This window comes from Corvus kubaryi, unplaced genomic scaffold (genome assembly GCF_017639235.1).
Source record: "Corvus kubaryi isolate FWS band 111438036 unplaced genomic scaffold, C.kubaryi_AGA036_p1.0 37396, whole genome shotgun sequence".
Classification (NCBI taxonomy): domain Eukaryota; kingdom Metazoa; phylum Chordata; class Aves; order Passeriformes; family Corvidae; genus Corvus; species Corvus kubaryi.
Genome location: NW_024581135.1, coordinates 17154663 through 17167654, shown reverse-complemented (window position 1 = coordinate 17167654; position 12992 = coordinate 17154663). Strand labels below are relative to the sequence as shown.

General features: G+C 36.9%; 1 protein-coding gene across 6 annotated transcripts in view; it reads left to right on the top strand.

Moving 5' to 3' along the window:
* KCNH7 (potassium voltage-gated channel subfamily H member 7) overlaps positions 1–12992 on the top strand; it is a 220538-nt gene that overhangs the window by 146596 nt on the left and 60950 nt on the right. For 2 of the 6 annotated variants that reach the window (XM_042040296.1, XM_042040293.1), the window contains 4 exons: positions 687–1115; positions 5148–5168; positions 5676–5699; positions 8727–8941. In XM_042040296.1, the coding sequence (XP_041896230.1) occupies positions 687–1115; positions 5148–5168; positions 5676–5699; positions 8727–8941 (689 nt within the window). The remainder of the gene's footprint in view (positions 1–686; positions 1116–5147; positions 5169–5675; positions 5700–8726; positions 8942–12992) is intronic. The other 4 variants (XM_042040298.1, XM_042040294.1, XM_042040295.1 and 1 more) reach the window with 3 other exon arrangements.

Below are 12992 nucleotides of genomic sequence, written 5' to 3'. Positions count from 1 at the left end.
CCCAACTCAGCCCATCCCATGCAATGTAAACAATAATTGCATTGTATAGGTGCAACTGAGGTTTGAGAGCTGTGTCGCTCTTTTTTCTTCCACTTTGGTCCTTTACTCTTCCTTTTAAACTCGTTAAAATTGTTTCATCTAATCATCAGATGTCAGTATTGGAAAGGATTGTAGCAAAACTGATACACAGCTTAGTTTTCTTTCCCAAGCAATTAGCACTGGTATCTTCCTGTTTAATCTGTAGCCAATACATGCATATATCAGCAGGATATTCATAAGCACATGGAGTTCCACTAATAATAGAATCCACAAATATCTATTTCCAGATAACAACTACCAAGCAAAGTAGTTAGACATATCCTGGCTGTCTTTTATAGATACATAGAATTTTAATTTAGAAAGGACCATCTGAACCTCATAGCTTTTAAAATAGGCTGTAGAATTAATGCTGCTATTCCCATACTAAGCTCAAAAACTTAGGTCTGACTGAATTCTGGAATCTTTTAACACCCCAACTATAACAAACTTGGAGTTATATTATATTTGTGTATTTATGTATTCCATTACTAAGCATTGTCATTTATTAGGAATAGCTATTAACATGTATTGCAAGTGAAATATGCTCATTTTAATGACCAGACACTAATGTGTAGTATTTTCTTCTGTTTTTATGTATTTGCATGTAGGCAGACTTTTTGGGTTCCGGCTACCTGGACTGAGACTTCTAACATACAGAAAGCAGTCCTTGCCCCAGGAAGACCCCGATGCAGTGATAATTGATTCATCTAAGCACAGCGATGACTCAGTGGCAATGAAGCACTTTAAATCACCTACAAAAGAAAGCTGTAGTCCTTCAGAAGTGGATGATACAAAAGCACTGATTCAACACAGTAAATGTTCACCTTTGGTTAATATATCTGGACCTCTTGACCACTCATCACCCAAGCAGCAATGGGACAGACTTTACCCTGACATGATACAGACAAGCAATCCACTGACCCATTCCAGATCAAAGGAAAGTATTTGTAGTATACGGAGAGCGTCTTCAGTACACGACATAGAAGGCTTTAATGTCCATCCCAAGAACATTTTTAGGGACCGTCATGCAAGTGAAGGTATGGTAGAAAGTCAATCGCTATTCTTTGATGTTCTAAAAAAGGAATTATTTCAATTTTTCATAGCAATAATCACCACTTTGTAAACAAATGTAAATATAGTCAGCTAAATATAATGACTCAAAGGTGCAATGAAAATGTTAAGGGCCCAAATACATCAGGCTTATTATGTACACTAAATATTGTTTTTCATTTCCAAGGAGACTAATGGAATCATGGTATTGATCTTCTCTTTAGGGATATAGAAAATGTTGGGGCCAGGATTCCTAAAGCTAATATTGGTGTTTAGGGCGCCGCCGCCCCGGCGGGAAATCAGGTGATCAAATTATAATTCCATGCACCATTCCCTCCTATACTTACATATATCAGGTGGTCTTTGACTGTATGAAATCCTACTTCAGAGACTGATATGTTTCTTTTTCTTAAATCTGTAATGTGCATATTGTACATTCACTGATGCAACATTGAGACATGCTTTTTCTCTCATGCTGAAGAAAATACCCTCAGCAACTCCTTTGACATGCTTTGTGTAATGAATAGTGAAATACTTAGTGAAATGGTGAAATGCTTAGTGTAAACTTCATTTAAGTGTGATTTTCTCCTTGTGCTAGTATATTCATGCAACCAGCAAAAGTTACAGAGATGTTTCCTCTCTCTTCATTTTCACTGTCTCTCCTAAATCCATGGAGTGTAGTCCATGATTTCTTCTTGAAGACAGGGAGTTTAAGAAACTTGGGAAAGAGCTTAGCAAACAGAGGTTTGAAAGCCCTGTGAATTGCGAGGTCCCATTGAAAGTCACTTTTGAAGAAAAGTGCCACATATACAATCCTTTCACAGCTACTCATGGTCTAATGTCTTGCATTACACACCTTTATATTTAGGCGAGATGACAAGGAATGTATGGTAATATTTTAAGATTCCAGAAACATATGTAATGAAAAACTGTGTATAGATTCTTAAATTAGCAGGAAAATTATTTTTCATTTTCAGTGATGGTTTGTTTATGTCTTCTTACTGACCACAAGTGTAAAATCCCTTTAAGTTCTTCTGCCTTCTGGAAAGTTCACCTCAAGAACCCTTTGCTTCTACACATTTCCTAAAATATAAGTCTGAATGTTCCTTTGACACCCAGTTTAACTTGTAGAATAGCAAAACTGATCATTCCTTCCAAACACTCTGCCTGTATTAAATATAATATGTAAGTACTTTTTTTCATTTCTGTTTCTTTTGGACCATGATTTTTTTTCAATTCAAATGAACCTGAAAATTCAATTAAATCCATCCTAAACCATACCATTTTGTATAGTTCATGTTCACAGTAAGCCAAGATGTCAAAATCAGGAGGCAAAAACCTCCAAGATTGAACTGCGGCATGTCCTTTGGACCTATTGCATAAGCTTTATCTTGATTTAAACTTCCCCATGTATTTAAACTCATCTTTCACAGGAAATACATGTTAATATATCTGGTTTTTCAATTTCTATTTTCAGAACATTTTTCATTATAGTACTTCCCAAATGATCATTCTTCATCCAGTTATATATATATATGAAATGTGTAAAAATCAGTTTGAACATTAAGTGTCTTTGATTACAGTGGTTCAAACCTGATGCAGAAATCACCGCATAATTTAATACTTGCTGAATGGATGAGCAGAAAATTTTATCCCCATTTTATGGAAAAACATTTTTCAAACATTAAGTAGTAAGGAAAATAAATTTTACTATGAGGAGTCAGTAATCCAGTTGAATTCCTATGGCCTCTCACATGATGTGATCATTTACAAATAGACGAAACACTCTTACTCAATTTTCACTTGGTATAAACTACAAACTAGTAGAGAATCAGGCCCTAAGTTTATATCATACACAGCATTCTAGAAAAACTCAGCAGAAGAGAGAATGGCTCTCAGAAAGGCATTAGAATTAGTAACCATCCTTGATGCCATCTGCTTACAATCATGTTAGAATTGGGCACCTTATGCTGAAAAGATGTTTAAATTTATCCGGCAAGTCCAAATTGCCTTTTTCAACAGTGAACCATAAAACCCTATTATTGCTAAAAAATATTCCATGCAAGTTAGGCAACCAAGATTCCGCTTAAATCATCTTTTCTGGGCTTGTACATTCTGAACAGGGAGAATGCAAAGCCCTAAGTGCAACAAGTAAAAGTAAACCACAGTCCCAAAGGGCTGAACTATTACCAAAGGAAACGCAGGGTTTAACATATTTTCCCATTCCATTTTTATTTTGAGTTTTCTTAAATCATTCAAAAACTACTACTCTATCTGAAAATGAAAGTCAGGATTCAATTTTTTCCTATCCTTTCCAGTTCAAATAATATTAATTGAATTAGTAAAGCAGAATTCTGAAGGAAGAGAATAACATTATTTAGCTTCATACTAACTACAGTAATTTACCCGCAGTCAAATTTTAAGATAATGCAATTGAGAATAGAAATTATTTCATGTGTTAAATTAATTTACGTAGCCTCGTTGCCTATCACTTTAAGATTATCTTCACTGTGCCCACTATATGCCAGAAGATATTACAGTAAAAATGACAGCTTAGGCTTTTAAATTCATTTGAGTGTACTGGTTCAAATTCTATTATAAATATTCCTATATGACAGCAAAAACAATAGGGCAGGAACTGTCTTACACTCACCACCCAAAATGCAGCCAAGCTAGCCTCACCTGAAACACCAGCAATCCAGATTTTGCAGGCAGGTACAAGTCCACAGGGACTCTTCAGAAATCTTATTGTCTTCAGAAAGTGGACTCAGCAAGATCGCTGCTGCCTTCTGAAACAGCAGCAGACTTTTGAGCCTAACTCAGCCTAATCTCCAGTACTGCTACAGATGCGTGGTACAGGAAGGTATTGGTCTGGGAGGAATTAATACTCTTCCACACCCTGGGTCCAGAGGGCCCAGCTTGATGCGCTGTGCTCCTCAGTGCTCGGGAAGCTGAGGAGAAGCCAGCGAGGCAGCAGGTGTGACGAGGCCCAGCACCGCCCCTGATGCCCCCCTGCAGGCCACGGCCTCTGTCCAGAGCAGGGCTGACCACTCTCCACAGGGACAGGGCTGCTGTCAGACAGCCAGGCCACGAACGCCTCAGCCTCGGAGGTGGCCTGTCAGCCCGGCACAACACAGGTGAATGTCTGTGTGAGCCCAAAGCACCTTTGAAAGCTGGTAAACTGGTCACAGTGGGTATTGACACCAGGAGCAAGGCCCCATTGCCTGCCAGACCCACCTCACACCCCTCAGAGCCGGCCGCGCAGGGGCACGACACAAGGGGCCGGTGGTTTGGGGATCACATCATTACCATGTGAACCGGCGTGGTTTTTACCTCTGCACCTGTGCAGCTTCTTTAAAATAATAATAACAACAGCAATAATAATATTCTCCCTGAAAAGGTTTGATGTCATGAGAGGATTCAGGGCCAGGTGTGCCTGTGAGGACAGAAAGCTCTGCCACTGTTTCCTTGCGGAAAGGCACCTAAGACCTGAAGAAAGGTTTAAGGTATATCTTTCTCCAGCACTTACTCAGAAGGGCATTGCTTAGCTTGCTGCCATGTTAAAAGCTTTTTCTCACGTGAGTCTAGGCAGGCATGGGGCCTGGGGGTCTGTGCTGGGCCTCCTGTGCAGCCCCACACCCCATGCAGCCACCCTGCACTTCAGCTCTGGGTCTCAGCTTCTCTTAATTATGTGGGACTAATTGCCTCTCCTTAGCACTTTCATTCTCCAACCCAGTGCCAGACTTGTGGAGAAACAATTTTATCATGTTTCTGTTGAGGCAAGTTAGCTAAAGCCAGTTGTACTGCCTGATGATCTACTCCAAACACTTTTACATATTATCTCAATTGTCAAAGTGACTTCATCTTCACTTAACGTCTACATAATACAATCAAGGAAGTGCAACAATATTTCAGTTCAAACCATGCACACTTTGAAGATGTATTTTCTGCTTTTTCTGGTGTAGATTTTAGTTGTCTTTTTTTCTCTTTTTCTTCACTTTTATTATGCTGAAAACCAGACAATGGTCGCAATGTCAGAGGTAAAGTATACATCTACACTGTACCTTCCAGTGTTTCAATCAGCCACACTTTTTGGCATGTTACTTTGCCTGCTGTATGAAATGTTCAAATGCAACATTCTCATGTTGACATCTTTAGGGCTAGGTGCATTACATAAATTATATTTGTTAAACATGCAGTTTGTAACTCTTGTCTCAATGCACTAACTATGAATCACTGGAAAAAGTGAAGGCATAGTTAAACAGCCTTTTGACTTGATTATCTGTTAACTCAAAAAAGGAAGGGAGGGAGGTAGAACATATCACAGTTACTTAACTCAGTGCTATTGTCCTTAAGCAGTCAAAACTTCTGTTGAAGCTACCAGGAGTTTTACCCATAAAAGGATATATGATTGTATGGGGATATTAGCAAATGACTGTTACAAGGTGCTTAGTTTTCGGTTAACTCTCTCAAAAATTAAATAACTGATAATCAGGACCCTTATGGAAGTATCTTCACTTATTCCTCTTTTGTCTCTTTAAAACTAGTTTCACGTTCCTGGATGGCAGGGGGTATGGTTTCAAGCTTCCTGTAGCATCAAAATGTGCATGCATGAACTTCATTGCCAATTTCATGTTTAAATAATATGTAGTGCAATTACAAAACTATTTCTTTTCACCAGCACTGAGATACATCTTTTAGAAACAATTTGAACATAATCCATAAATTACTTCCTCCATTTCTGAAGATCACTTACTGAAGTGTTCAGTTTTAACTGCCATATTTCTATCTGTGGGAAAACTGGTTTGTGACTTCATGCATGATGCAAAAAGTGTGTGTACCTGGTAAAATCTCTCTAAACTGCATGCAGTGCATGACCTAGATTATGTAATGCAATTTGTGGACTACAAAATCATTCCGTTTGCTTCATGTGTATGTTGGCAAAATCTTGGGGGAAAAACACGCAGTTTCTGTGCTATACAATAACTTTTATAAATGTATTTACTGCTGGTGGAAGATGATGAATTGGGAGCTCAGGAGAGTGAAATCATTTCTCAATGCATTGTGTAAGCAAGGACAATGAAATCCTACCATACGAATGGGGAGCTCAAACTTAACCCGAAAGATTCTCCTTTTTTAGGCTAGGCAGAAGCAAGTCATTCTCCCTGCTTATTCAATTCTTTGTCTCTCTGTTGAAACTGTCAATCAGGGTGCCAATTAGTGTCAATTGTGATTGTGATTTGTTATGGCCCTCTTTTTCTGCTTCCTGCTCTGACACAGTCCACTCGCTGTCCAGTATCAACTCAATTTCTGTCAGCGTGGGCTGTACTTAAGCTAATACTGTCTTTCAATCAATTACCATTGTCAATTATACCTTTCACCACTTTCTAAAGCAAAACAAGGTGGGGGAAAAGAAGCGAGGTTTTATTCTCATGTGCAATGAACTAAGCCTAATATCATGCTCTAGGGCATGAGTATTAGGTGGCAAAAGAGAGAGTAATCCCCTTTGGAATGGAAGCAGTAAAACATGTAAATCCCTGAAACCAAAAGTTCAGTGCAATTTAAGCATCTATAAAGTTACTAATAAAACAAATTCTTGCCTACTATCTAATCCCAGATTTGCCTAAGATAGCTTTATTTCCTCTTACCTTTGAATTCCTAAGGTATCAAGAATCTTGTTCATCTGACAAATGATTCCAACTTGATATCCTGCTTACATCTAAACTAATTCAATACTCAGACACTATTGCTACAACTAATAGGGAAGCAGGGCAGAAAAACTGCGGTCTGACCATATGAACGTAGCACACTCCAGCCAGATTAGTCACTTCACTTATTTGTGAGGAGATTGTGAGCCCTGATATATTTTGAACACTAATTTTTAGTAGACTCATGTAGGTGATGTGAAAGATAGATTCAGGTCCCACCTGGGCCAAAAGGCATTTGAGTATAGTATCACAATCCCTTGGTGGTGTCCTCAGTACCAAGCTTTTTACCATTCCTTGCAGGTGAAAGGTAGTGCTTTCTTCCCTTTTCCCATGAAGCTGTGCAATAAAAAATACACTAGGAGAAAAAGAAGAACTGGTTTGCAGTTTAATTTTTAGAGAACTCATGCACAAATTCTGGTTTGCACCCAAACTTTTAGTCTAGAGTATCATGCACTCCCTTGTCTCTTAAATTCCTTTCTGTGCAGTGGCAAAATTTGAAATGGAGTGATAGAGATTTTCTATCTCTGGCCCAGATTAACATACAATTAGCATGAGTTTAGGAGAGAGAAAACATGTAAAAATCTCTTTAAGCTTAGAAAGAAAATTAAACATCTGCTTCAGCAAGCATTTGAAGCCAGGTGTGATGGAAAATCAGCCCTCACTTCAAGAATTTTGCCAAAAAAAAAAAAAAAAGTCAGCACAGCCTAATGCATTTCCCCACAGCCATCCCCAGGCAGGCAGCTGGTTGATTTGAATTTCATTCATTCACACATTGCAAATAAAATCAGTGCTGACTTTGCGATTTACCCCATAGGCTTAATCCTATTCCATTGCCTGTTCCAGAATCAACACACACATTCTTGTTCTCCTCCCAGGAAGACAAAAGAAAACCTCAAAAAGCAGTACAAGAGAAAAGCATCACATTGTTGCCCTTAATAGAATTAAGATGCAGTAAGGTTCTCATGTAAATCTGAGAAATACCCTTCAACCCCACACTTTAGGTATATTGTTACTGACTGCAAGACCTGGGTTTTTTCTTAAATCTCTAAGTGGATTTATCTCTCATTCTAAACACCTTTATAGTTCTTTTTTCCGGTATTGTTCTCAAAAGCAACTTTTTCTTGCAATGAATACTTCTGGCTTCCCAATGAACCTTATGATGACAGTACAAAACAAGTATTCTTATCATTTATATTGCTTTCTTGTTAAAAAAACTCTGTCCAATAATGAAAAGAATATTTATAAAGCATATGTACCTCATGAAGTATGCAAACTTCATATTTTTTATCATGATGCACTAAAATAGTATAAAAAGTCTATTTATACTCCATTAATATTCTACCTATGAGTATCCCTATAGTTTCCAATATTTTGTTAGCAATGACAATTGAAGAAACATATTTTGTGAGTAATTCTACTCAATTTTCCAGTTTCTTTGAATTATCATGTGAGCATGAGCAACGTAGGGATGTGATAATAGAGCCTTTGCTAATTCCAGGCACTCGTATAATCATGTGTCCTATTTCCACTCTTATAAACAAATGAGCATATAGTCTTTATATTCAGCCAGAATTACAATAAGAGCACACCAGCATTCCCAGTAACATGAAAACAAGTAAGGATAGATGCATTATGCAATTTGGAATCCATTGATTTTATAAAAAATATTGAGGGCTACCTGTAAAGGAAATGTCATATTTATAGCCAATATTAGATTTGAATCTTATTAGCAATAAAGTTATTTTTAAAATGTAGATAATTTTTATTATTAACAATTTGTATACAGAAAAATCATTTTTAACGACCCTTTTAACATATCCCACCTAAATATTAATGATAATTTATTTCTCTGCATTTCTCAGATAATAAATGTGTGTTCTGATTTTTCAGGGCCTTTTAATCATATCAAGTCAAGTCTGTTGGGATCCACATCGGATTCAAATCTCAACAAATACAGTACAATCAACAAAATCCCTCAACTCACACTGAACTTTTCAGATATCAAAAGTGAAAAAAAATCTTCATCTCCTCCTTCTTCAGAGAAAGCAATTATTGCACCTAAGGTGAAAGACCGAACGCACAATGTAACAGAGAAGGTTACACAGGTAAGGTAATACACATTACTTTAGTACATTTTCAATTTTTTTCAGTGTATTCAATAGTTTGCTACTCTTTTAATGAGTGATTTGGCTATCTCCAGGATAATTTGAAGACATTACTTAATTTACCTCCAATTCAGTTGCTTATGAGGTAGTCTACAACATTAGATGATACTGCTAACAAACAAAACTTTTCAGCTCTCTATTTTTTATTGGGAAAGAAATGTAGTGTGCACCAGGTGTCCCAAATAAGATCATTAATTTCAGTGATTCCTGTCATTCGTAAATGGTAGTTTCATTCTTCTTAATTTGTTCTCAGCATTATGAATTGCCGATTAGTGTGAGGCACAACATGATAACAAATGGTAGTTGATTGTGCCGCTGTATCATAATTACATCTCATAATTTCTGTTCGAGTTCTTTGGCTTTCCATAATACTTTTTCTTGTAGGTATCTTTTCTACATCTGTGCATCAAAAAGGCTGTCAAAATGAAAAGCAGATACCTTTGGACTGGATGTATGATATATCTTGTGAACAAGGCATATAACTGAAAAAAAAAGAAAATAATTTAAGATAGCATATTTCTTCACTCTAACACACATGCAGTGCCCTCTGAAGTCAACAGAACTTTTCAGCTGATTTCAGTATTATTATATTTGTGTTATAGTCTCATATGGAGAGTGACTGGGCTAGCAATGTGCAACATACTGAAAAAAAATATCAAGAGATGACAGTATCCCAAATAACTTTTATAGGGTTAGTAAGCAGAGGGTTGGCCCTTAAATGCTCAGACAGACTGAAAGAGGTAAGAAGTTCTTTGTAGTAAAATGCAGATAAATATTCTATAAGGAAGATCTTGCCAAGAGCAGCTTTTGAATTAGTCACAGAATGATAGAATTTAAGATCATCAAGTCCAGCCATTAACCCAGCACTGACAAGTCCACAACTAAACCATGTCCCCAAGTGCTGACCCACCTTCTTATAGATCAGACTGCAGCTTCTCTACACTGGTGCTATGAAAGATTTTGTCCATGCTCCTACTCCCTTTGACAGATATAAAAAGGAATGTATTGTACGCCCTCCTAGAGAAATAGGGATAAAAGTTCTATCATCTCTATTTTGAGATCAGTTAGTGCCTAAAAAGTAATTGGATTTTTATCTTTCATATATTTTGTCTATAATAGCTAACTTGAATCTGCAACCATTGTCCTTTCTTCTCTGGTCAGTTTTGAAAGATATAATCTCTTCTGGACCCATTTTGATATGTTTTAAATTATTCATAGTAGTTATACATAGAAATCTTTTCACAGATAATATGGCAAAAAGTCAAGTTACATTAAAAAAACCTAATTTTTATAAGTTATATAAGCACGAGGCAAGGTAGGTCTTTGGGGCTTGTTTTTTTCTTTGTTTTTGTTGTGCTTTTTTTTTTTTTTTAATTCTGACTGGCTAATTAGTGCCAGAGTGATGAGTTTCTATATACTAATGACACTGTTAGGGGTAGAAGGGGGGCAGAAATTATTTTTTAAATCTATGTTTATTCTCCATATAATTTAGATTTTATGAAAACTGCAATGGAAAGGGCATGGATCAGCTAGTCTTTCCAGGAAAATTGATACCAACTAAATTCAAAATTAAATTTGAAATGCTCTATAAATCTTTACACTTCACAAGGGCCTTCCAATTTAATTTGACATTGGTTTATGTCCTTTTCTAGAATGATCTCAACCATTGTGCAGAGCACAATTTGCATAGCAAACTTTGATGTCATATCATTCATTATAATTGGAAATAGTTCCCTGCAGCTGCTGCTTTTTATGCTATTACGTTCACTTGTCAATGTTTTTAGTTGCTGCTACATCCTAAATTCGAGAATTAGGTATGAGTAGAAACTCCTAGGAGGTATAAATAAATGTAGGTCTATGGTATTACGATGATCAGGGATCTAGTTAACTAGTGATTCATGAATTAGATGAAAAATAGACATTTAGAAGATAAAAGTGGCTAGTTTGAGTTCTGTTTATGTTTCTATTCCCAGTGATTTCACTATATTTCGTAAGAGTCAGCTCTTTGAAGGTTCTGCTGCATGTCTGGCTATAAATTTCTTTGTAAATCTTTTCCTAGGCCATGGATCCATTATGTATCTGAAGAATAGTGCAAAAGTGGGCTTGGAAGGTTTGAACACAGTGTTGAGAATAGAATATGGTGGAAATGTTAGATGAGGTAGTTAGGATATGTTCATGCTGGCACAGCCTCTGATAAGGAAATCTGTCAAACAGTATCAAAAATACACAGAAAGCAATATGACCTATTTAATCTATGGGGCAATATCAGTGAAAGAGCAAATGAGTATAAAACAGCCATTTTAAAGGTCACCCTTAATCAGAGTTGTGACATTCTGAAACAGCCTTCTAATAAAAGAAGTAGGGCAGGAATTCTAAGTGTTACTAGAAAGAGCCTGAGAAATGTAGTGAAAGGATACATAACATGCTGTATTTTCTGGGACTGCAGGACTTGATCACATAAAAGGCTTCTCCCAGCCACATATTTTACCATTCAAACATACATACATACATCTCTCCCTTTGTAGTCCTTACTGTCTATCTTTCTCCCTTTCCTCAGTTTTGCTGAGAAATTTGATCCTGCTGTTATAATCTAACAATTCCACTACTATTACTCCTCACTGTGCAACTCAAAATACAGAGACTCTGGTATGCACCACATGAAAGTATCAGTGAGCTTCCCTGTTGGATCACTGCACTCTGGATTCTCTCTCATTTATCAGTAATATCAAACCAAGTATCAGCATCACAGGATGCAACAAGTTCTTTCCAAAGACAACAGCTGTAACTTCTTTAATATCCACAAGCTGGAGAGGTAATTCAGGTCTTGAAGACTGAAAAAGGAAAGGGTGGCACCTAGCCACCTTCAGAGGGCAGACGAAGAATAATGAATAAAATAAATAAAAGAATCATGGCCACTGTGTTTAGAGGAAGTGATGCACTTTGAGAAATCATTTAAAGAGGAGTAAGATACTTTAGTAGAAAGATTTTAGTGGAATAAGTTAGAAATAGAAAGTAGAATAAAGTTTAGAAAACAATTTCAGAAGAAACAGAAGATGCTGCGGGACAGTGGTTTATACTTTGAGTGAAAAATCTGGGTTATAAATTCTACTGCAAGGAACCTTCCAATACTGTTTTACCACTTAACAGGAGTGTTCAGAACATTAGGTAGAGATGAGAACGGCCTTAAGGTATAGCTTGCGGTGAAGAGGTGCACATGTGATGGTCCTGAATAAGTAGACTCCCTGACTGCTTTGCCTGGATTTTCACCTCGGGCTTCACTGATCATAACTCCTTGTGTAATGCCAAGAAGCATAACATCTTCGGGATGCTTGTTTCTGCATAATATTGACTTTTACTCAGAGCATTAGCCAGTAGTAGCTGCTAGATAGCCCTGATTGATAAACTGGCATTGTTATATTCCAGTGCAGATATTTGTCATTAAATTCACATTTCCATTCCACTTTAGAAAAAATTGTTTTTTAAAATGTTTTTCGTTATAATTTCCAGAGGTGTTAATGTCACTCTCTTCTAGAAGAATCTCAACTTACTTTCTTCCATTATTTCTTTTTTACAGTCTGTTCAGGGGGACAGTGCAATTTCTGCACTCTTTTGTACTGACAGGTTCAGTTGGGGTCCTGACACTGATTGTTAGAAGGAGACAAGTCTTCCTAGAGGCACAAAAAGTAGACTTTTATTAAAGAAGGCAGTAGGGCAAAAGTCTGCCATCTGTCCCTTAACATTTTTTATGAACTCATAAAGGGAACTTCTGGCCTTAAAATTGCAATGTGCAAAGACACAGCAGGAACTATTTTATCTTTTGTATAAATACTGATAAATACTGTAAAGCTTCTTACACATCCAGTTTCCACTGATGTACAGCTGCAAAGTTGTGAACTCTGTTGTAAACAGACTCATGAAGACTAGAACAGTCAGTATCTGTGCTTATTTTTAAAGAAAAGAGAGAATTCTGGAATGCCCATAACTTAATACT